General features: G+C 54.0%; 1 protein-coding gene across 1 annotated transcript in view; it reads right to left on the minus strand.

Annotated features, from left to right (window-relative positions):
* Nucleotides 1-6,035: 6,035 nt before the first annotated feature.
* Nucleotides 6,036-24,398, minus strand: part of DOCK4 (dedicator of cytokinesis 4) — a 201,557-nt gene continuing 183,194 nt past the window's right edge. The window contains exons 42-52 of the mRNA XM_087821264.1: nucleotides 21,360-21,536; nucleotides 20,394-20,477; nucleotides 19,108-19,227; nucleotides 18,708-18,829; nucleotides 18,327-18,447; nucleotides 16,802-16,883; nucleotides 16,520-16,629; nucleotides 15,325-15,397; nucleotides 13,456-13,569; nucleotides 11,116-11,177; nucleotides 6,036-8,676 (exon numbers count right to left, since the gene is read on the minus strand). Coding sequence (XP_087677390.1) covers nucleotides 8,239-8,676; nucleotides 11,116-11,177; nucleotides 13,456-13,569; nucleotides 15,325-15,397; nucleotides 16,520-16,629; nucleotides 16,802-16,883; nucleotides 18,327-18,447; nucleotides 18,708-18,829; nucleotides 19,108-19,227; nucleotides 20,394-20,477; nucleotides 21,360-21,536 — 1,503 coding nt within the window. The 3' untranslated portion in view covers nucleotides 6,036-8,238. The remainder of the gene's footprint in view (nucleotides 8,677-11,115; nucleotides 11,178-13,455; nucleotides 13,570-15,324; nucleotides 15,398-16,519; nucleotides 16,630-16,801; nucleotides 16,884-18,326; nucleotides 18,448-18,707; nucleotides 18,830-19,107; nucleotides 19,228-20,393; nucleotides 20,478-21,359; nucleotides 21,537-24,398) is intronic.

The raw sequence follows: 24,398 nt of genomic DNA on the forward strand, positions 1-24,398 counted from the left end.
GCCGGGTGAGGGCGACCCTTCATCTGGACTAGTCACACCCTCAATGTGTATGTTTGTAACACTCATGCGTTCAGTCAAGGATTTCAAGGGCACAGATGACCTTGGACTGCCCCCTGTCCATGTCCTGTCCGTTTCTATGGAGTGTCTCTCCTCCCTCCCCTGTGCTCCTCTCTGACTCTTAGCAGCTCCCCTAAGGTATGCTTTTGCTCCCAGTATAGAGTATATACTTCGTGAGTTTGGTTTTGGACAAACCTGAGGTCCTCGTAAGATATTCCACCAGAGGTGCGGAGCAGGCTCTCGCATAGAGCAAGTGGGACGCCCAGAAGAAACGTGGGTGATGGCGTAGAACCGCTATATGAAACCGTGGGGATGGGCGAGGTCATCTAGGGAGAGAGGAAAGAGAGAGAAGTGGGTTAGCATGAGCTTGGACTTATTTTGAAGACTTTTTTGCCTCATTCTGTGGGTTATCTTTTCACTTTCTTACCGGTAGGTACCCTTCGAGGTCCAGCTTCTGTTTTTAATTTTGTGGCCTGTGCGTTGGGTGTCATGGCCAACTGGTCAACTGTGCTTTGAGTCCCAGGGGAGACGGGATAAAGGAAAGGCAGAGAAATAACCACAGATTTGGCAACAACGAAGCTACCTTTGACCTTGGAAGAAGGTTTAGAAAGTGTTGGGGTTGGACCCCTGCTGGAGTAAATGGTGAAAGACCAAGAACAGCCCAGCAACTCCTAGTCCTGAGGTGCATGGGGCACAAGAGAGAGAAAGGCCTCTACTTGAGAGGGCAGCAACTTGCAGGGGAGGTGTCCCCCAAGATGTCAGTTTTTAGGCAAGACAAGGGAGTCAAGGGATGTTCAGGAAAGAGATTAAAGTCATAGGACAGTGTGTTGACCAATGTTTGGAAGTTAGAGGCGGCAAAGGAAAGGGTTGGGGGGCTGGTGTATGGTTGGTAGATGGGGTCACTCGGGGGGTGGGGATCCTGGAATGAATTTCAGTTGATCCTCTGTCTTTGCATCGCTAAGGAAACACTCAAAATCCTGAGGTGATGGATCCAGCTGGAGACCTCTGACCGCCAGGGAGTGAGGGGAGTAGGGTCCGGCGCTCTCGGCTCACGCGGTGGGACATTCTATGCCCCCCACCAATGCTACCCGCAACGGAGGCTCCCCCTGTTGGGAATGGAGATTGGCTTCTGCGTTATTACTCCCCCCAAAACCACAAACATCAGCTACATAGAGTATTTGTTAAAGTTTTTGTGCCTACTTTGAAAGAGTGTTTTAGATGAGATCCTCTAGGCCAGGTGACAGATTCCGTATCCAGTCAAGGGCTCATATAAGTGTCTGACATGCTGTCACTTCCAGCTGGATGCTTGATCTGGATGGTTTGAGGTTTGAATTAGATCAGCCTAGATTTTGGGGGGGGAGTGTGATCTTCAAAAGTAGTTTTAAGGTGTCATATATTTTTAGTGTTTTTAACACACACACAAAAAGAAGACTCATTGAAAATAGTCTTTCCCGTGTATGTAAAAATATGCTAAATGCCTGCTTTGATTTCTCCCATTCTACCTCCGGCTGCTGACTGCAGCAGAGAAACTAAGCACCAAGCCCCCGGCAAACGTGGATTCATTTCACCTACACAAACTCGCCTCTATTCTCTAATTCAGATTCCACAAGGGTTGGTTGGGTTTCCTCCTAAGGTGCTTCAAGACTGTGGCTTAAATTTGATGGAAGTTTTTGGTGTGTTTTTTAATCCCCACATAAGAATCCAGATATTCCAGGATGGGTACATGGCTCTGGTCATAACCAGCCATCTATGTTCCCAACGTGTGGCTCCCATCTCTAGGCCCAAGGCCACTGCTACAGTTCTTTCTATTTCCAACCTGGGGTTTGTGACTTGTCCTTTGAAGGATATCGTTGAAGCCCTGGGAGTTGGCGAGTTCTCCTTTTGAAATGTGAGAAAATGAATTCGGAGGGTATTTATGAACATAGAAGAGGCTCACGATGACTGTTGAGTGGCTTCAGAATGACTTAGGAAGGCGGGGAAGCCCACAGGTCAGAGCGACACACAGCTCGCTTTCCGTGGTCTGTCTGCTGAGCAGCATCGGGGAGCTGGGTCTGGTTGTAATTCAAAAGGAAAACGGGAGTCTGTTTCTTCCCAGTGCTGTCTGGTCTGGTGAGCACCGCGGTTTGTGGCCAATGGTTACATGAAAAAAAATGTCACCTTATATTTAAGCTAGTGATTCCAAATGAGGCACAAATGACCGACACTGCTCGTGGTGGGAAATACGAAAGGGGCTCCATGTAAAATCCAACTGTTGAGGCCTCTGGTGGCCGCCTCGGCTCTCAGGCCCCGCAGCCTGGTTGTAGCCCATGTGGAGTCACCGGCTCTCTGGGCTCCTTACGTTGACGGGGTCCCAAGGCTGTGGGAACCAGCCTGTTTATCTGCCTGTTAACATATTTCCTCCCTTCCTTTCCAGCACTTATTCCTCTTAAGAGTGTCTTATTATTTTATAGAGCAATTCACACGAATCCTTTATAAAGATATTAACATTGTCACATCTGATGCAGGTGATTTTTTTCATCTTTACTGTTGAGAGTATTACAGGTGTCTCCCAGAGGCAAGTGATTCTTTAGTCTGTTGTTTGCTCTTTTTATCTTGGCTACTTTTTCCTTTGACTTACACACGTTTTAAAATTGAATTCAGGGAATTCTGCCCTTTAGCCAGGACTGTTGTTTGTGCCCAAGCAAGTCACACCAAGACCTGTGTGTGCTTTTTGTTTTTTTTCCAGAATGAGAAAATTCACATTATCGACACAAAAGGAACCTGCCAACAGGTGACACTTGCAGAGTTCCTTTCAGAACTCAATCTGGGTTTTGTTTCTGGCTGCTTGGTGCTGTTAGAGAACAAACCTGCTGCAAAAGACTCCCGGGGATCCCAGCTCCCCTGGTTCTCTGCCAACACTTTCGCTCCAGGATGAGTTTCCCCGCGGTCCAGGCCCCCCCCCCCCCCATTACCTGCTGCACACAGTCCTGCGAGCGGATGCTCGGCTGCAGACTTGGCACTGATCCGCGGGGGACCCCAGCTCGGCTCCGTCCTACAGAGGAGGGGAAAGCAAGCAGAGGAGGGGAACCAGCGTGAGGGGCCTGAATTTCGTAGAAACCTTTCCTCAGTCTCTTCGCGTGTAGCACAGTCACCCGCGCCCGCGTTCTACAAAGCCTTGCACGAAACAGGACCTCCCTGCCCCCTCCCTGTCCCCTCCCTGTCCCCAGGCGTCTTCACTCCCGGGGGCAATTTTTCTCAATTCTAAAAATTATTACTTAATGGTTACCCATCTGTCTCTCTCAGTGAAAAGCATCTTAAATGGCCACTTTTTGGTTGTCTTTCCCTAATTTTAGGCTTTCTCCGCTGAGCCCCTGCTGAGTTCATTCTCACGCACACGCCTCCCTGCCCTTGTCCCTGCCACACGGCTGCCTGGGGGCCTCGGCGCTGCGCCCCCACGCGGTCGGCGCCCGCGGTCTCTGTAAACCCCGTCTGCTGTTGCGCGTTGGCTCCCTTCGCTTGTGCGGCCCCCTGGGCACCCGCCTCACCCGCCCTCGGCTCTCCCACGGAGCTTTCCTCGCGGGGGCCCAGACGCGTCGGGCGTTGCGCCAGCTTCCTGTCCTCTGGGACGGGTCACTCGGGGGACTGGGGTTACCGTGACTGCTGGGGCTACTTCCTCGCCTCGAGGCTCTCGGCTCCTTCCGTCTGTGAACGAGGGCAGCCTGGGGACAGGCGAGGCACCTGCGCTCAGCACGTGGGGATTTTCCAGTTTTCCAGACAAACAGGATGTGAAATGCCTTCCCGGCCACCTTCTTCTCTGGGGTGAAGTATTTCCAGCAGGCGTTTTCTAAGCCCCCACGCCTGGTACTGTGCCGTGTTCATGTCTCTCCTTTTCATTTCCTTTACAAGCACATCAGTTTCCTTAGCGCAGGATTTTGCAAAACACTTAATTGGCTATTAGCATTTTCTCGAATTTTGGGCAAGGCAGCAATATTTCCTTCCCACGTAGCAAAAACCACTGCACCCGTAGCAACATCCAGTCTTGGAAAAATGCTGCCAGTGGCACTCAAGTGGGTACAACACTTTTGGGAAATAATTTGTCAATATGCAAGAGAACTACAAAAAATCATCATTCCTTTGCCTCTGCGATTTTCGTCTAGGAACCTATTCTAAGGACAGAAACCAAAACATGGAAGAAGCTGTCCGTGACAATAGTCACGATGGCATTATTTGTACTAGTGAAAAACTAAAAACAATATGATGTCCATTAATAGGGCAACGGCTAAAATGTGCAATACAGACTGTGCTTTTTGCGTACATGTAATAATACAAAAGTAAATACTTACGGAACAGTAAACAGAAAACACGCGTAGACCGCCCATGGACACTGTGATGACAACCATGTAAAAGGTACACGCTGAGAACTGAAACCATCGGCTCCATCCAGCTCACATCCGCGGGAACAAGACTCACTATTCCCACGTTTGTGGGCGCAGCTTAACTCTTCCCGGCGTCTCCTGACCGGGCAAATGACTTCATTGTCCACAACAGGAACTTCTCAACAGACCCATCACGTCGCTGACAGAAAACATCAGTGAACAGGGCATGTCGTAGGACCCTGTGAACCTGTGAACTCAAAATCCCTGCCTTGCTGTTTCTACCCACCCTAGACAATTACATCATGGTCTTCACCCAATCTCAAGGCCCGCTCATGAAAAGACCCACCGTGCCAGCCAGTGTGGCCCAGTGGTTGAGCACCGACCCACAAACCAAGAGGTTGCGGGTTCGATTCCTGGTCAGGGCACATGCCCAGGTTGCAGGCTCGATCCCCAGTAGGGGGTGTGCAGGAGACAACCCATCAAAGAATCTCATCATTAATGTTTCTATCTCTCTCTCCCTCTCTAAAAAAATTAAATAAATCTTAAAAAGACCCACCTTAAAGCCCCCACATTTCAATGAAATCTGGTCTTGCTCCCCTCACCCCAGGGAGATGCTGGCAGAACTGCGTGGAGGGGGCGCTCCCCCTGTGGCAGTGAGCTCAGCTCTTACTGACCACGCGCTGTGATATTTGGGGAACCAGCACTCAACAAGGTGGAAACACTACGCAACATGTAGATGCAGAAAAAGACTAAAGGAGTCTGTAAAAATAGAAATAGTTATGTTAGGGAAATGGCGTTCTGTGATTTTTTTCAAAACTTTTTTAATAGTATTCTTAGGTAAGGAGGGCCAAGGTGATCTCGGTCAATAACTAAAGAATTCACTTTGGCACAGGCCACCTCTGAGTGCGTAAGGCTTGAATGAAAACCGGGCGGTGCAACGTGCTATCGATCTGTACAACGATCGATAACCATCCGAGAGAACACCACCTACATGGCAAGCAGAGCTATTCATATTGTAATGGTGCTTGTAGAATCGAAACCCTGATGAGCTCAGCCGTAATGAGCAGGATCCAGAAATGCTCTAAAATCACTCAGTGAATGTTGGAAACAATCGGGAGGACATTGACAACGGCCTTTAAATGGTTTTGGCATTTAATGGGACAGCGGCTTTAGACAAAGGCTTGCTCAGCACTGAGTTACGTCAATGCCATAAGCCTGGCAGCCCAGCAGCGCCTCCCGAAACCGAGAGCCAGGATTTACAAACAGACGTCCTGTAGTCAATGTGTTTTGCAGGGTTTCTCAGATGTATTTCCTACGTTTGGCAGTAAATCCGCTCCGTGTCGCGTTTTCTAATGCAATCAAACTTGGATGGTTGGACTTGTTAAATGGATTCTGGTTAGTAAATGTTCCCTTGTCTACTGATACTAACCTACACTGTTCCCTTTTCAACCTTCGTTCTCACGGCACAAATAGGCTTTGTCGGCAGGGGAAGTGCATAAACCAAGGCAAAACCACCACGAAAGACAAAGACGTCTGAAAATGTCACTGTCCTACGACCGCGAGATGTGTACAGCTCCTGCCCCAGGTCCAGACATACCGATGACAAGAAGAAAGACGGAAATATCAAGATTAATCAGGTAATTTTATTTAACATTTACCATTCAGCAGCAACCAATAGGAACATCTGAGCTGACAGGATCTCCCAACGTGTTCTGCTAAATAGCTGCATCAGATATACACCCACATGATCAACTGTTCATTGCAAATTTTTTTTTTAAATGGCTTCAAGAGCAAATAACACTGATTTATACTGTGCCCAAGCACGAGTCAACAAATCTATTAAATTACAGAGGAAAAGGGAAGCAGAGAAGCTTTGTTAACTTATGCATGTCCCCTTATTTAAATGAAGGGGTTTACTTCTTCCAAGAAACAGAAATACGGAGCTTCCTATGTATATTATGTGTGTCTCTATATATTTTAAGGGTGTGATTACAAACACAAAGTGTTATCATCAAAAGCGAAAGCTAGTTCAAGAAATTTCTGACTGGAAAACTTGCAAGGTACAAAGCTAAAATTTATAGGCTCCTTTTCTCAATTATGAATACCTTCACTAAACATAAATATCTTAACATATATTAATTTTTCTGACATTCAAAATTGTAAAGTCAATATGGCAGAATTATTGTTAAAAGCACATATGTACAAATATTCTTTTTTTTCCCCATACATAAAGTATTTGGCATAATTATAACACTCATACTGCATCCACAACTGTTTGCTTTTATTTTTACTGGGGGTTTTTTTTTTGTTTGTTTTTTGTTTTTTACACATAATGGTTCTCTCTTATTAAAATTAACCAGTTATGTACAAAAATACTTGAACATTTATTATAGAAAACCTCTATAACCAGCCTCAACAGCGTATACCTGCTGAAAGGTTTCACTAAGGGAGTATAAAAGTGGTCACTGCCTTCCAGGTGAGCTGTCGACAACGGACACAGTTAAACTAAAATGAGCTTCCCAACAAAGAGGGAAAATATTGAACAGCGTGATTTAAAATACAGTTCATCTCTATTGTCAATTGAGTGTTACAAACAGTCAGTTAAAGAAAAGGCGAAGATACAAAATACATTACTACCCACAAGGTGCTTTGCTCCTGTGCCCACTGCGTGGCACTGGCATCCCCACCTAGGTCTAGGATGCGGTGTTCACCAGTCAGGCTAGAAAGGTCTGCAGCCGTCCATCCGTCCACAAGGGGACAAGAGGACAGCCAGGAAGACAAGCCCCCCTGGTAGGGGCGGGAGTGGGGGGGTGAGGGATCTTTTATTTTGTGCGCAGGATTGAAAGCTAATGCCCTTGCCTACTGGTTGTCCTTCTGCCATTTATTCATGCTAATCTATTTTCTCTAAGGACTTTTTTCTTCATTTACGCTATCGATTTAATACTGTCCTGTATCGATTCCTGAATTCTCGCTAATGGGACCCATTAATTTGTGCCTGTTTACTACACGGACATCGGTTCTTCTTTAGTGACAAATCTGGTCGAGGAAACTATCAAGGAAGGAAGCCCAAGCTTCAGGTCAATGTTTCTCCAGGGGTCTGTTACTTAATCTGGCTTCATCTCGAAAGTAAATTGCACCTTGAAGGGAAATACAGTAGATGCCCTGGTGTCAGGTATTAAAGGCCTGACCGAGCGATTCACAGAGGAGACTTTTAAGGGTGTAGCCGGCTCTCGTATGTCAAAAGCAACCGACCTCAAAGGAGTATTTTTGTCTTAAGGAAAAAAAAATCAAGTTCCAGTCCCATCCCTGTGACCCCTGAAGTATTCTGTCTGAACAGCCTGCTTTCACTTTTAATGCTGATGCTGAGCATCGGTCGGCCCGCCGGCGCGAGGGGCCGGAAATCTCACCCCCTTCCCGACACCTTCTCAAGTAAGGACCGTGCGTTAGGATGTGCGTCGACTTCAGCTTTCTCAGAGCATCAAGTATTCGGTAAAAAATATACATCACCCCGCGTGGTATTGTTCGACAATACTGCATTGGTTTTAACATTAGACTACGTAAAAAAAGTGAACATAAAAAGATACAAAAGAAGTCGTCTGGGTCACTGTCACTTCCAAACGGAAACAGTTTCCGCGGAACTCAGCCGCACTTCATGGAACATCAGTAACGTTTAATATTGTGCAACATATTAACAAGCAGGTGTTAACCCCATCCATGGAAAGACAAGTCTACGTTATTAAAGTGCCTACGCTAAACGTCCTCTCGTCACACTTCTTGGTCTCCTGTAAACGGCAGAGGGTTCATCGCAGGTGGACGGAAAAGTGCCTTAGAGCTGAGAGACCTTCCTGGGCAGGGGCCTGGGCCGCGGGCCGGGGTCAGTCCTCCGGGCGCCGTTCTCCAGGTGGCCGGCGCGCGCCGCCAGGGGCTTGGGGGGCAAGGCGGGCGGCTCGGGGGTGACGGGGATGGACAGGCTGTGAGGTAGCGGGACGGGGCGCCGCAGAGTCCGCTCGTAGACGCTGTAGGGCGGGGGCGTCTTGCTGTCCTTGCGCACGGGCTCCTCGGGCCCGCCGTAGCCGGACCCCGACCCCGACCCCGGCGCCGAGGGGTCGTTCACCTGGCTCTCAAAGCCCGAGGTCTCCGACGTGCTGCACCGGCTGAGCGAGGAGATGCCGCTGCTGCAGCTGCCCGACAGCACCGGGGAGTTGGAGAGCAGGCCGGGCGAGTGGTGCTCCACCGGGGAGGGCGTGAAGGACTGCCCCGGGCCCTGCTCGGGGGCAAAGGACACGGGGGGGGGGCACACACGGCAGAGTCAAACCCCGGCATGGGCCACACGCGCACCCCGCTGAGTCCACGTGCAGAAGCCCTCACTCACCCCCAGCACCTCGACCTCGGACGGGCCTGTGTTTGGAGGCAGGGCCCTCAGAGGGCTGGCTACCTTAAAATGAGGCCTGGGGTGAGCCCTGATCTAATCTGCGTGCTGTCCTTAGCAGAGGAGGGCACTTGGACACACACACACCCATTGAGATGCGGGAGAAGGTGCCCTGGGAGAAGCCCAGCCCCGCAGCACCGTGATCCTGGGCTTACAGCCTCCAGAACAGTAAGAGAATAAATTTTGTTGTTTAAGGTAGATTCCTGGCATTTCATAAAGAACTGGAACTTCTAGCAACTATCGTTCGGTTTCTCTTAATCTTTTGAAGCTGAGCAGGACTGTTCCCTTCCCTGGGTCATGAGTTCGTCCCTTTACCGCAGTCCCCACCAGGCCACAAGGCGCTCCGCCTCCCTCTCTCTGTTAGCCGTCCAGCCCCGGTGGCATCTGAATATGCTCATCCCCTAACTGGTGTCTTAGGAAAAATACTCTGTGGGAAGCAGGTTCCCCTGGAAAAGGCTGCACCCCTATGTTCTCCTTGAGGCCTGTCAGAGCACGTCAGCAGGGTCAAGCCCTACGATAAAGGAACCTGGACGACTTCGTTCAGCCCACTGTTTTCTGCACGGAGGTGACCACGGACCCTTGTTCCTGTTCATCACATAACGGCCTATTAACTGAATGTTCCACTGAACACACTTTGAAAATTGTCACCCTGGACCAACTTGACCCTGGTCTCTCTTTTTAAACAAAATAACCCTGGGAGACAAATCTTTTCATTTAGCGGATGCCTAAAATTAAGTCTGGCCAATCGAGAGGTCCGAATTCACTGCTGTTTTTGTCAAAAATGAGGCCAAAAGTTCAAAATAAGGCTGGTGAGCTCAGTCCTCTCCAAAGGGTTAACTCCACCACTTAATTCCTGAAAAAAACCTCCTGGAGTTAAGGCAAACTGCACGCTAGTCCCAACGGAGCGAGGAACTCAGCGCAGAGCGCCCTCTCCTGGAACCCAGGGGTCACGACACACGCTGTGTCCACTCTCTCCTCAGACCCCCGTGAAGACGTGGCCGCAGGAAGGACAGCCAGCGAGAACAGACGCGGGTCGCTGAACAGGACGATCGGCAGCTACTGAGACATCGTCACCCCTTCAGTTCTCCCATGTGTAAGCACCAACCTCTAGGACTTATCTCATTACTACTCCGCAACATCGAGGTTCATTCCGCAGCACCCAGTGGGAGGTAGCTCGTGGCGCGTGGGCCAGCGAGAAGCGTGGAAAGGCCACAGCCACGTGGCTTTCTCTCCCTCCCGTCACATGAAGACGACAGTCTCTGCTGCAGAGCAAACCCAGCCCCACAGACTCTCGTCACCGCTGCAGGCGGAGCGGCCACAAAACCAGCAAGAAAGCTGCACTCGCCCGCCGATGTCCGTGTCAGAAACGTGGACCACGCAGAGGAAAGCACGCGTCTCTGCAGTTTCCTGCATCTTTGTGGTCTGGTTTCTCAGAGTCTCAATTTCTGTGAGCAGCTGCTGCGCCAGATGGCTCACGCCCTGTCCTTTCCTTTCGTGTCAGCTAGAAACATGCACGACGGGCGGGGCCGTGAAGGCACCGCTCGCTCAGCTACGAACCCATTCCTGTGACCTCAAGGCTGCCTCTGCTGACGGGCTCTGAGCACCAGCGTCCCTAGGCACTGACCATCCCCACAGCCCGTCTAACCGATCCAGTGACGGAAGAGCATTCTTGACCTTCCTGAGGGGTTCTGTACGTTTAGAGAGGTCAACAGCCCGTGTCGACAAACCAAGTCAACGTCTGGCCTGTAAAGCTTCCCCGGTTGCTCCCTGGAAACGTAAAGAGTCATTGCACTGCCTTGTTTCTCACCAATGGGCTCGAAAGCCTTGGTGGGGGAGAGGAAGAGAGAAGACCCTGGGGTTGGATCTGTCGGGGGGGGGGCTGCTGACAAGGGTAAAAGGCCCAGACAGCACTGAGTAGACCTTGATGGCTGACGTCGATTTAAGGGTTTTGTGTGTGTGTTAATGTCCCTTCAACCAAAAGGCCCGGCTGGACATATCCTAGGAGGTTGTGGGACCGTATTTCCTACCTGATTCAGGGGGCATCTCACCCCGGCCCGCACAGCCTCACTGGCACCACTTGCAGAACAAGGTAATAACCTGAAGGGAGGCGGCTCCCCACGGGGAAAGCCCAGGGCTGCGTCCCTACCCGGCCTCCTGTGTTCTCTGCCTGCCCCGTGCAGACGGAAGCCCCTCGCTGATGGGCGGGGGGGGTTGTCTCAAGGGAAAAAGGGTCATGAGGCCCGTCTGCGGCCCCAGTTAAATAAGAGCCCCTACCTTCAGTGGAGACCGCCCGGCAGGCGAGGGGGATACCGATGTCGTGTGTCTTGCAGGCGAAGCTGTAGAGAGACAGAGCATTTCAGTTCAGAAGAACCAGCCCGCGGAGGATCTGCAGATGCCCCCTGTGTGTGCAAACCCGTCCAGGTGACCCGGGGCACAAGGGCCTCCTGGGCGAGGGCAGTGGGGAAGCGACTAAACGACACCGGCCCGAAGAACGGCAGGGTCCAGACTGGGGCAGCGAGTGAAAAGTCACAGCGCTTGGGGTGCTTCAACCAGAGGGGCAGGGCCCCAAACTAGCAGAAAACCCTTGGCCACGGCCATCCGAGAGGTGAGGAGTGTCCCATGGGCCCCCCCATGCCTGCTTTCATTCAGGTCCTCCCCCTGGCCCTGGGATGGGGGTGGCTCCCTACAGATTTCATCCTTGTGCAGCGAGGTCCTCGCTCGCTCTCTCGCTCTGTTTCCCACACTGGACTGTCCAGCCCTAAGTCGGGGACACTTGAGGGTCCAGCCCTCCGCCTGGACGCAGCACATGCGATCAATGGGCCGCTCTGTGTGCACTGCTGAGGGTCGGCCCGTCTCTCCCAGGCACAGCCAGGGCACAGCCTCGGCGCGCCCACGTCTGCCACACGGCGAGTGCGGACACATCTCCTAACTCCACAGACACGGCTGTCCGTGAGTTCGGGGTCGGCTGCTCTGTTGTGAGCCACTGTCCTCCCAATGTCGCCATGAGGTTTATAACTCACAAGAAAACCACAGAGAGGCTGAAGCGGAGACAGACGGATAGTCACAGATCCCCCCCCACAGTGACCACAGGTGACGACAGAGTACAGGCCGGGAGAGCGCTCAGTGCAGAAGGGAGGCAGCCACGGCCGGTAAGCTGCAGAGGCAAGGCCACCTGTGTGCCCCGGGCCCGGGGTCAGGGAGAGGGGTCCCTTATCACAGGGCGGGAGGTGCAATCCCCGCCTGGCACGCTAGGGCACGCTGTGGGCACCTGTCCTGTTCTGGCCTCTCCGCTGTGGGCAGGGATCGTGGAAGGAAATCGCGTCCGTCTAGGGAACCAGGTTCCCACTGGGAGCTGGACATCCACCGCCTCTGGGGCCGGGGTCGAGGTTCACTGCAGCTCGGGCCCTTTTCCCGACTCAGGAGTCCAGTGGCCCCCCGGTGGACCTGCACCCACTCATGTCCACAGAGCTGTCTCTTTAGAAAGGAGTCCTCCCTGGAGCCTCAACTAGTTCTATCAGGACCCTGTCTACAAGTCTGAACGGGCCTGTGGACCTAATCGCCGCCAGCGTGACTGCTGCTTTGGGAAGCACTTTTCCAGTTCCCACCTTGAGCCACACGACCAGGTTTCCACTGCAGAACACAAGTCACCTGGTCGATGAGCCCTCACCTCCCGGCCACGGCGATGCCCTCGGGCAGATCAGCAACTAAGCCCAGGCCTCTCTGGCTCTGTTTAAAGAGCTCACGGCCTTTCAAAGCCCGCTGGTGACATTTAGCTTCGGCAACTACTGAACAAACTGGGCGGCACAATGTTTATTTTAAAAAAAAGGCACTTTCCTCTTCTCGGTGAAAAAAGAAAGATGCTAAAATGCAGCCCATGAAACAGGATCCTCCCGAAAAGTCCATGAAGGAAACAGGATCCGATTTCCTCCTACCAGTCGGACAGCTGTGTCTGCAAAGCTTCGAACCTGCTCTCGACACACGTCTGTGTTGGAAACTCTGTCCCCAGGACCAGGGTCGGGGGAGCCGGCGGAGGGGCCAGGCCCCTCTTAACGAAGAACTGAATGTAGCTCACCAAGCGAAGGGCTTTCCCGGAGGAAAGGGGCCCTGTTGCTGCTCTCAACTCCCAAAGGAAAATAATCTCCAGTGGTTCTGGACATCTAAGCCAACCCTCTGAGGAATGACTGTGAGACAGTCCCCTCCAAGCAGCAGACGGCCGTGGCTGTGCGCGGTGGCTCCCCCCGCCCGTCAAAGTTACAGTCAGTTCTGGTCAGGGCGGCGTGAAGCTCCGGCATCAGCCCCACGTGAGACGGAAGAGAGCGAGTTAGAGGCTGAGAGCATGAGGGGCTCCGGGAGACCACGCAGGTGGCTTCCAAGGTTAGTCCCAGCCCACAGCTTGAGGGTGGCGTCCGTCTGGGAGAACGTGCTACAGTGTCTGTCTGTGGAGCTTAGTGTAGCAGGAGCTCAGCAAAGAGGAAACATTGTAACCGAATTACGCAGCTACTGAGGTTCCCACCTCCGAAAGCGCCTGCCTTTCTCTGAGCAACTCACAAGCTGCGGCAGCCGGTGAAAGTTATTACTGTACACAAGTGGTCGTGAAATCCTTCAGATACCCACCGGTCTGTGTGGGTCTCGGAGGGACAGGGGGGGACAGCAGTTTCCCGCTATCCGACATGCTCTTGGCTTCCTTGCCACTGTCCAGGCTCCAGCTGCTAGGGGTGGGGTTCACAGCTGGAAGGAAACAACACAGCTAAAAACACTCTGCCCTTCGGACACCTGAGAGCTCGGAAGAAAGTCAGAATTATCCAGAATGAAAAAAATCAACTGGATTTAATAATAATAATTTTTTAAAAACCAGGAACACTCTTGTTATTTATTAAACCTTCACTTAATTGCCTGCCTCACGGTGACAGCTGGCATTTATTAAATTGGGCGATGCCATGTCTGTTTATTGTTCTCAAGCTGTCAAACAGAACTACAGATCTCCACACGCACAGCGCAGGGACTTGTTGAGAACCACGAATGTGTTAGATGCTAGAGAACAGGTGGACGATGCTGTCACTAGGCTATTTTAAAACTTGATTTTCAGTGGAAATTTATGGACAGGTGGCACTCAAAAAGGGGGAAGGCAATGACAGGCTAATATTCCAATGGTCTGGCAGGATTAGGGGAAGGAACAGCCGTACCGCACGGCCCTGGGGACCAACTCTGAGCAAAGGACCCTTGTTCCCGAAGGCAATTCATTCTCCTGAAGTACATCCTAAAAAAAATAATCATTTAGGGTGCTGACGGCATCGTTCTTATTTCTAATTGGCCTGTTGCATGCTTCAGTAAGATGCAGAAACGGGGAACAACGCTGACAGGGACAGGGCTAGACGCACAAGGTATAAATAAGCTCATGCTTTGCCATGAGGCCGGCACAGCCCCTCCTGGCGAGTTCCCACGGCCGCTCCCTGCGCAGACACTGCCACCTGCTGGACGTGGCCAGGATCGCAACAGTCCGCCACTAAGTTGCAGCCTTTGTTTAATGGGGCGCAATTCATCACCACCCTTGAAACACCTTTTCTAGGTCCCTTTTACATTTGCTTTCTTGTTTTCTCTGCAGGGATGAGAAAAAGACCTTACTCCTAAATTCTCCAGACAGAAATCAGTATCTGACCTGTAACATGAAAGCAAAATTTGTGTTTTCAAATTAATCTGGGCTATGACCTCACTCCTTTTGATCTCTCGGGGACGGCACAGCTACGATGCTACTGTATCGGTTCACTTGAACGACAGCCGATCTAGTTCTTAATGAGGGCGATGAAAGGGCACGTTACGGGACATTTCATTAGCGACTCCCGGTTCCCTGGCTGGTGGGGCCGCTGGGGTTTGTGAGGCTGACCCCGAGAGGCCAACGGGTGACTTGCTGCCCCCCACCTCCCGCCCCCCGGCGGAGGAAGCCCTACTCTGTGCTCACAGACTGATGCCAATTGGCGGTTCCCTGCAAAGCAACGTCTGTTTTCCCTTTCTGTGCGACCTTGAGGCAGGGCATACTCCGTTGTGCACTGGGTTGCAATTCCTAACTAGTGTCTGAGTCACCGCAAACAACAGATGAGCTGGCAGAGGAGCTGCGTGAGGACAAAGGGGGGCCCAGGGGCTCATCTGGGAAGGTGGATTTTCCCGTGTGGAACCCACAGCGTCCCTGGCATCCCTGTCTCAGGAAGCCCGGGTTGGCCTCGGCGACTCACAGGCCAACACCGAGAGCCACTTCGCAGAGGAGTCCCTGACTCGCCCAGGTCCTGCTGTTAAATCCCACGGGAACGCGGTTTTTAAAGACCGCACCGTGAGCAACCGTCTTTCACTAACTCCTAAAGGGCAAATGAGTCGTGATCCTCCAAGACTCGGGGATGCGCCTTCCACACAGACACGAGGAAGACGGGTGGCAATGAAGACAGACAGACCCGCACACGCCCCGGGGCCGACGCGGGAGCCGGCGCCACCTACCTTTCTCGGGTGCAGACAGGTTTGGGTCACTGCGCGGCAGGGCCCCGTCCCCAATGTGATTGAACAGCAGCCTCTGGAAAGGTACAAGAACCTATTTTTACGGCGCAATGCGCGGACGTGGGAGACCTTCTAGAAAATGAGATCATCTCGCTACTGAAAGTTTGTGTTTAAAACAACTTTTGTATGGTGTCGGATGCCCCTGGAAACAAAGAATTAAATGATATTTATGGGAACAGAAGGAATACGAGCCTCGGGCTCTGAGACGGAGAGCACAGCGTTTCGAAAGTTCGCCTTAGATTTTAAATAAAAATGGTAAATAACTTCACAATAGAATGTAAGGGAAAAAACAGAGAGCAAGCAGCGGTTAGGCCACGGTGCCCTTTATAAATACAAGGGCTGCCCCGGCCGGGCGGCGCGGCTGGTTAGGGCATCGCCCGATGGGCCGAGGTTGCAGGTTCAACCCCGGTCGGGGCGTGTGCCAGCGGCAACCAGGGACGCATCGATCGGCGGGCCAACAAATCCCTGCTTCTCTCTCTCTCTCTCTCATCAATTATTAAAAACAGCACAGGGCCAAATTAACATGCGATTTACTCTTTTCTCCCTCACTCGATACTGTACCTCTTTCCTTTCGTGACTCTTATCCCATCATAGCAAATTCTGGGTCACTAAATGCAACAGCAGGTCTCTGGCTCCCAATCCCATGGAACATAATTAGATGTTGGGGGGGGGAATCCCATTATTTTAAAAAGTATATAAAGAAAGAAAATAATTTCAGCAGCGCTAGCACACAAACATACCAAGATCCAGACCAACTCCCTCACCCAGGCATGACCTCCTGTGATGTGTAAGTGGCAGCAATGAGATGCGGAGTCAGGCCGGGGGGGGGGGGGGGCATTTCCCGCTTCCCCCCAGCTCTACGGCTCCGGCAACGCCCCACGCCCCACGCCCCACGTGTCTCCTCAGACAGTGGCTGAGAAACTCCGGGCAGCAGGCGTGGCACGAGCAGGGCCCCTGGCCTCCAGCAGGAGGCGCTGTCGCGGGCAGGGCCCCTGGCCTCCAGCAGGAGGCGCTGAGCGAGCAGGGCCTCTGGCCTCCAGCAGGAGGCGCTGTCTCAGGCCGGCAGCCGCAGTGTCTCGGCATCTGTCGCCGCTGCAGCCTTGCCTTGCTTTCTAGGTCTGCGCACCGAGAGGGCTACCTGAGAAGGTTCCCCAGGGGTCGGGTAGATGGCACTGCAGGGTCTCTCCCTTGGGGACAGGCAGGAGTTCTCTCTGGAATGTTTGTGTTTGTCGGACAACAAAGGAGACGCTGCAAGAAGAGGAGAGGCAGGAGCCTGGTCAGTCAGGGTGCTGGGCTCGGCCTGTCGGCTGGAGGGCGCTGGGAGCCGTGGCAGCGGCCACAGCTTGGGACACGGAAGCCACGGCCCTGGGGCTGGGTGGCTCCTGGGGCCCCGTCGGGCGACCCCACACCGGGCACTGACCTCTGGCGCTCGAGGGAGCGGAACTCGTCACGTTGGGCGACGCGGAGTGGGTGGAACTCAAGCTTGAGGTAGACGGGCTTGGCTGGAACACAGGGGAGCCGTTATCACACGCTGTTCAGGGGCCTGGCAGCGCCAACAACAGTCAGAACAAAAGTGCCGACATCATTGGGGGGGGGGGGGTCCAAATTAGCCAAAAAAGAAAAGGCCCTTCAGAAATACAGAAAAGTCTCACTAACTCAGAGTGATCAGAAGACCTGTCTGAATTTATCAAGAACTTGGGCCGTGGCTCGGTTGGTTGGGTGTCACCTCAGGCCCTGAGAGGTCGCAGGTTCGATTCCCAGTCAGGGCACGTGCCCGGGTTGTGGGCTCGATCCCTGGCAGGGGGCGTGCAGGAGGCAGCCGATCGATGTTTCGCTCTCACATCAATGTTTCTCTCTCTCCCTTTCCCTTCCTCTCTCTCTAAAAAGTCAATTAAAAAATAATAATAACTCTTTAAAAAAGAACATGAGATTTTGACTCCTGCCAAAGGCAGGCTCTCCTGCTACCCAGCGTTGTCTGCGACTCAGGGCCCATGGCAGGCTGTCCTAACTCGGACACGCAGAAGGACCCGGCCCAGGGCAGGTGGGCAGGTGAGTGCTTCTTAGAGGCAGAGGCTGGGTCTCCCCCCCACTGTCTCCAAAATATGTGTTCAAAGCATGTATCCGGGAAGAGGTATCAGGCCTCTTTTTCAAAGAGAGTGGAGAAGAAAACTCGGCTTAGTCTCACTGAACTATTACAAATGCCATAATAGTGGTGTCTAAATAAAACTTTTCGTTGCAAGAGTTACACTGACTCTACAAATCCCTAAAAAATATTTTTTCCTTTGACCAAAAAAAAAACACAACACAAAACACCTCTTTAATGCAGAAATTTTCTGACATGTACATAAGTAAGAGATTTTATAATGGATCCCTAAACCATGTATTTTTATGGGGGGTAAAAAACACTTAGAGCCCTGGCTAGTGTGCTCAGTGAGAGCTTCGGCCCTCACACCAAAGGGTTTCAGGTTCAATTCCCCGTCAAGGGCACCTACCTCAGTTGCAGGTCTGATCCCGGCCCTGGTCGGGGCGTGTGCGGGAGGCAACCGATCCACGTCTCTCTCTCATCGACGTTTCTCTCCCCCCCCACTCTCTCTAAATCAATGTGAATATCCTCAGACAAGGATTCACAAAACAAAACAACACTCAGAGGTGCTGCGAGGTGGCTATGAGGTGACAACAGTCCTGGTCTGGATCAGGACCAGGTGGGAGGGGGCTGGGGGCTGACCCGCCCGCGCCCAGGCTGCCCGATGGCTGGCTCCCGTCTCCTGGCAGCGACGGGGCAGCTCTGGGCCGTCCCGGCAGCCCCCAGAGGCCAACGCGAGCTCCAGGCCCAGCCCTGAGGTCAAGGCCGCGCTCCGGGCTCTGCGCACCAGCACCGCCCGGAGGACAGAGGGGCCCGCGGAGCCGGGAGAGGCAGGCGCAGGCCCCAGAGAGCAGCGGGGTACCTGCATGTTGAAGACCTCGTCCGAGCTCTCCGACTGCCCCGTGATGTTGCTCACTTCCGCCGAGGCCTGCGAGGACAGCGACGACGAGGAGTAGCGGTTCACGGCCGGGTAGCTCAGCGGGCTGTTCCAGGACAGAGATGCTCGCTCGTGTCTGGGCCGCGCCTTCGCCCGCGGGCCTCGCACAGACCCGAAGGGGGGCCACACCCGCCCGCCGTCCCTCGACCTAACCCAACCTAACCCAGCGCTCGCGGAGCCGGACGCCGGCAGCTGCCTCGCGGGTTAATTATTTCATTAAGAAACAGCAGCCTTGACAAACCGACAAGATCGCCCCGATCGCCTGTGGGGGCGCCGAGCTGTCAGAGAACTGAGAACGGGGCTCACCTTCGCCTGGGAACGACCCGGGGGCCATCCGGGCTCATAGAGGCGGGAGCCGAGTTCCTGCACACGCGAGGGCTCCCGTTAGGAAAGTGGACGGGGCTGGCTTGGAGACAGGCAGAGAAGTCCTAAAGGGCATGACAGGGACATTTTAGAGGAGCCCCTGTGCGGGCAGGACCCCCGACGGGACATTTCACCGTATTAGATATGCGTCTGAGTACCGCGAAATCTTCACGCATTGTGACACCTTTACTCAGAGCAGTTCCGTGAGTTTGGGCATCGGGCAGTTTCAGCATCGCCGGCTGCCCCTCAGACGGTGCAGTTTGGTGGAGGCACCACAAGGTGTCACTGTCGACCGGCTCACGGCTCGCAGGCAGCAAGGGCGGTGGGCAGGCAACGTACGCACCTGTATCCCCAGGCTCGACTTCATCACGAAGAACTGGTCCACCAGCTTCTTGTGAAGGGGCCTCATATCCTGGGGGACAAACTTCTCGTGCACGGCCAGGCCGAACTCCAGGATCTGCGCCTTGAGGGTAACGCGAGGAAGAATCCACACCCGTGAGTCACCAGCTCCACTAAGGGCCGCCCGGGTCCCGCGCGTTCTGCACGAGTCAGCACGGACCCCGCTCCATCCAACAGGACGGAAACAACCCCTAATCTACAAGGGGGACTCTGAGGCTCAGAATAGCCCTGTGACTAGGAAGAAATGCTGGGGGTGTGAACTGAGGCCTGTTCCTTGTACCCCAGGCGTCCTTCCCGTGTGTCAGGTCTGTAACCACCCTTCTGAGCGGGTGGGCGTCCCTCTGGCCCCTCCTGCCCTTCCCAGGGTGGGACAGGGGCTGCTCCCTGTTAGTGGGGTCGGGCGCGTCTCCCCAAGGGACCTCTTTTCTGGGGGCCCCCCTTTCCATGGGACTCCTCTCTCCCCTCAGGTTCTTCTGTGCCCATCCGTCCCTGCCCAGAAGTAGACTGTGGCACAGAGATCGGGATGCTTACTGGGGAGCAGCCTTAGGATCACTGGCCATGGGAGGGAGGGGCACAAAGATCTGAGCTGCAAGGCTGTGTCGTCAGCCCCTGAGACCCAGGCGAGCTCTGGGCCTTGAAAGGTTTGGGAGCCTTGTGCTGGGCTGGGCCCAGGTGGCCAGACTCTGTGTCTACTCCTCGGTCCCCGGGTATGAGCCCTCCAGGAAGGTGGTCACCTCAGGCCAGAAGGATCTGTGTAGCCAGCAACCCATGAAGGTAGCTGGTGCCTGAAGGACCCACTCCCGGGACCAGGAGTCCTCTCTGGCGAGCACTGCGCTGAGCGAAATCAGCCAGGCAGAGAAAGACAAGTGTCCCATGGACTCGCGCACACGTGGAATCTAACGAACAAAACAGACTGACCGACAAGATCAGTCGGGAGGTGTGGACACAGGGACAGCCTGAGGAGCCTCAGAGGGCAGGGGCGGGTCTGGGGAGACAACCAAAGATCTTACACACGTAAGCCATGGACACAGACGGCAGTGTGAAGGGCGGGGAACGGGGGACATCTGTGATACTGTCCACAATAGGAAATAAAAATAACAAGAGTAGGAACTGGCGCTTTGGAATACGTCACAGGTGCATCTGTGAGCCCGACAACCACCCACGCAGGGGACCGCGGGGGACCCCGGGGCCGCAGGAGCCAGAGCGGGGCCGGCTCTGCACCTTCCTCACCTGCTCTAGCATCAGCTCCCGCAGCCGCGAGATTTTCTCCCCATCTTCCGGGTGGCTCAGGGTGTATTCTTTGACAAAGAAGGCCTGCGAAGAGACGGGGCGACCGGCTGACTCCGGGAGGCTTACGAAGGAAGCCGGGGGCCCCGCTGTTGTAACCACCTGGCGTCTTTGAAGAAACGACGCCCCTGGAAACCACGTTTGGGGAGCAGGTGGCGTGGCCCCCGGCGCGGGCAGCCGGTCAGAAGGGGAATGTAAGGAGAGGGCTGTGCGAGGAACATCGGAGGCTGTGCGCGCATTTGTGGTAAAAACAAGCAGCAGCCCCAACCAAGCGAGTGAGCTTTACGGCCTCATTTCTTAAACCAGCCGCCTCAGGCTCGGGATGCCCGGGCGCCGGCTTCCCCTTCCCAGCGGCTGTGCCTCTCCGTTGACCACCAAGGGGCAGACCCGCTGTCCACCCAAACAGCACCTCCTAAAGGTCACACTGTCCACGCCCGGGAACCTCCTTGCTCAGGGAAATGATTTCACGCAGACATTTGTTCAACACCCGCACGAGGTTTACTCGTCAGGAACACGCGGAGCCCGGCCGGCGCGGCTCAGGGGTCCGGCACGACCTGGGATCCAGGAGACGGAGGTTCGATTCCCGCAGGGCACACGCCCGGCTTGCGGGCTCCTCTCACCAGCGGCCCCTCTCATCACTGATGTTTCTCTCTCTCCCTCCCCCTTCCTCTCTCCGAAATCAATAAAAACATTTTAAAAAGAAAAAAAAAACCACACTTCTATCCTGAAAACCCCACGTTAGGACGCGGCGGGAGCCTCACAGGTGAGCTCGCCCGCTTCGTCTCACCACGACCCCGCGGCGGCGGCCCTCGCGAGCGCGCTCACACGCGTGCCCGGTTTAAACAAAGACCTCTGAGGCCCGGAGAAACCGCGTCTGGGAGCTTCCGAGCGACAGCCCCCGGCCCTCACCTCTTGGTACCGGGAGACCCCGCCGTTCACGGCGGCGTCGATGACCCCGTTCAGGCACATGGTCAGGGGGTTGATGTTCTGCATCTGCCGGCTCTGGCACTGGCCGATGAGGGTCTTCAGCTGCTGGTTCTTGTTCTCGAGGACCTCGATGGCGTTCTCCAGGGGGCTCATCTCTACCTGGGGGCGCCGGGACAGACAGGCCCTGGGTTCTGAGACACTCGGGACAAAGGCGATGACCCAGGCGCCCAGTGACCTGCGTCCCGCCCCCTCCCATCCCTATCGCTACCCCGGGGCCACCCCGCAGAAGAGGCAAGGGTGCCGGAGATGAACCGGCTGCTCGTTAGAGAGGCCTGGAAAGGGACAGTGGCAACGGCGATGGGGTGAGACGCGGTTCGGGTCATCCGCAGTCACTGGGCACCTATCAGCACAGCAGCGAGCAATGTAACCCCTAAAAGAAAAAGTCACCTGACAACTTCTAAAGCTTCTGTGTGTTTTTTTAATCCCGAAGGGCTAACTAGTCAGGGGCACGCTCATGTCACTCGCTAGGTGCTCCCTGACCACACAGCACCACGGGGGACACAAGGACACACAGGGACCCCCTGACGTGAGGAGCTTCCGGCCCGGGGGGGATGGGACCGGTACCCACAGGCACCGCACCTGCCACATCAGCATAAGGTGGCATAGGGTGGGAGGGACAGAAAGCAGGACAGTCACACGGGCCGGGGATCTGTTTGAAGGACGGCCGGCCACGTGGAATCGTGACGGGGCCATTCTGGGCTCTGTCTAGCTGTGGACGCGGGAAGCGTGCTCTCGGACGCGCAGCACGTGGCGGTGACGGCCACCGACGCTCTCTCTGAAGGGAAGCCTGCGGGGCTCTAAGCCGCGAGGCCGTTCCAGCTCACCGCGGGCACATTTATATACTGCTTAAGGGAACAAATTAGAGTTTTTGAAGGTCGCTTAGATCGTTTTAAACCGACACGGAAAATGACAAGAACCACCGACGACGTCAGAACGGACGCTGCATGTTCCTCAGGACACTACGAAGAGCGGGGGCGATGCGCCGGGAAGCGCAAGGTGGCCTGTGCCGTGTAAGGCCGGCTGAGGGCTGGTCCACCGGTGCCTGGACACGCACATGAAGGGAAGGAACAGAGCTTCCTCCTCCCTTTCCTGTACCTCGGGGCACTCAGATCGTTGCTGGGGGCGCGCTTCTCATGAACAAACAGAGGGGTGACAAGACATTCCGGTTCTGTCGCCCCTCAGGGAGGACTGGATTGGGGCGGGACCGTCAGGGGCCGCTCGCGTCGCAGAAAAAGACACCGGAGGCACCTAACGCAGCCTGTGAGGTCGTCTTGCAAAAAATAAAAATGAAACATTGTATCTAACTGCCAGTTTACAAAAAACAAAACAAAATGAGAGACAAAGAAACAAATTAAATTACCCCACTGGTTCTCAGGGCGCAACCTCCAGGCTTAAGAAAACATCCCACGATAAACAGAAAGCGGCAAGGAAACCAAGGGTGACTCGGTGGGGGGCCCGCTGTGGGTCAAAACTGCCTCAGGGGACATTTCCACCAATGGCCACGGGTGGCTCGTTCTTAGACCTGGATTCAAACCACACGTGACAAAAACCCAAGAAGCAAAACCCCGTAAAGTAAGCAGACTCCCGGGGAAGCTGAAGGGACAGCGACGGGACAGTCGTGCTGGAGGAGCTGTTAGAGGGATAACGAACGTGCTGCGGTTGGGTCTTCCTGCTGTGGACAGACACACTGGAATATTTATCGCCCAAACGAGGCCGACTTTAAAACGCCCAGCGGGAAAGAGAACGGGCCACGGTGCCGAGGAAGCAAAACTGGCCTCCCGCGTAGTTGTTCAAGTCAAACGATGGATAGAACAAGTCCGTTACATATTTTCCACTTTTTTTATGATGGAACTTAGGCTGTGAAGTGAGCGCCGGCGCCTGCAGAGCTCGGGCGCGAGGCGGCGCCAGCAGCGGGGCCGGGAAGACCTGGGTCTACCGGGGAGGCAGAGCCACGGGCTTCTCTGATGGACATAATGGGAGCTGTGGTAACAGTCTCATTACCTTTAGTTGGAGTGTAAAAAATTATTATGGATACATTCTATTTCATAGTTTCTAAATCTTGTTTAAAACTTTTAAAATAAGCTTACTTTTTAATCAGAAAATAACACAGATTTTTTTTGTTTTGGTTTTCAAAACAGTAAACAAAAGCAGCTACTGAGGAGACGGTAGCTCAGAGGCACTGTTATCCCGGAAAGGAGGGACGAGATGTCCAGAAGCGACAATAGGCAGTCAGGGCCCAGTCTCATCGAAACCTCTGGGGCTTCGGAACCCAGAGTGTGTCAGGTTTTAGAAGCTAACACGGGGCACGTGTCGCATCGGGGACCCGCAAGTGGGGAGGGGAAGTTCCCTTTAATCAAATGCACGGGGAGTTCTGCAGGAAAACACCTGAACATTCGCACTAAGTGAGGTAAAGAGCGTAAGTGGTCTTACATCCGATCATTTATCATTCTGGAGCCCAACTTTTGAAAACACCTTCCGGTTTTCAGAATCGTTTAGGTTCTGGCGAGGTAATAAGGAGTTCCAGCTCAGTTTGGCACGTGTGTACGGAGGACCTACTACGCGCCCTGATCCTGAGGACCTTCTATACCAGGGAACCAGGAGCTTTAATGCAAAGGGGAGGACCTGCCAGGCGGCGGGAGGGAGAAAGGAGTGGGCTGTGCTCTGGGAACACAGTGGCCCAGTGATTGGTCCTGTTGGATGGAATAGAAGATGCCTGTTCCAATAACGTGGGCAGCTGCCCGAAAGGTTGTCTTTAGTAAGCTCCTGGCATCTTTATCAGCATGCTCCTCGTGATTAGAGGTGAGTGTGCATGTGTGTGCCTGTGTGCACGTGTGTGCCTGTGTGCACGTGTGTGCCTGTGTGCATGTGTGTGCCTGTGTGTGCCTGTGTGCATGTGTGTGCACGTGTGTGCCTGTGTGCACGTGTGTGCCTGTGTGCACGTGTGTGCCTGTGTGTGCCTGT

This window comes from Miniopterus natalensis, chromosome 10, assembly GCF_054644295.1.
Source record: "Miniopterus natalensis isolate mMinNat1 chromosome 10, mMinNat1.hap1, whole genome shotgun sequence".
NCBI lineage: Eukaryota > Metazoa > Chordata > Mammalia > Chiroptera > Miniopteridae > Miniopterus > Miniopterus natalensis.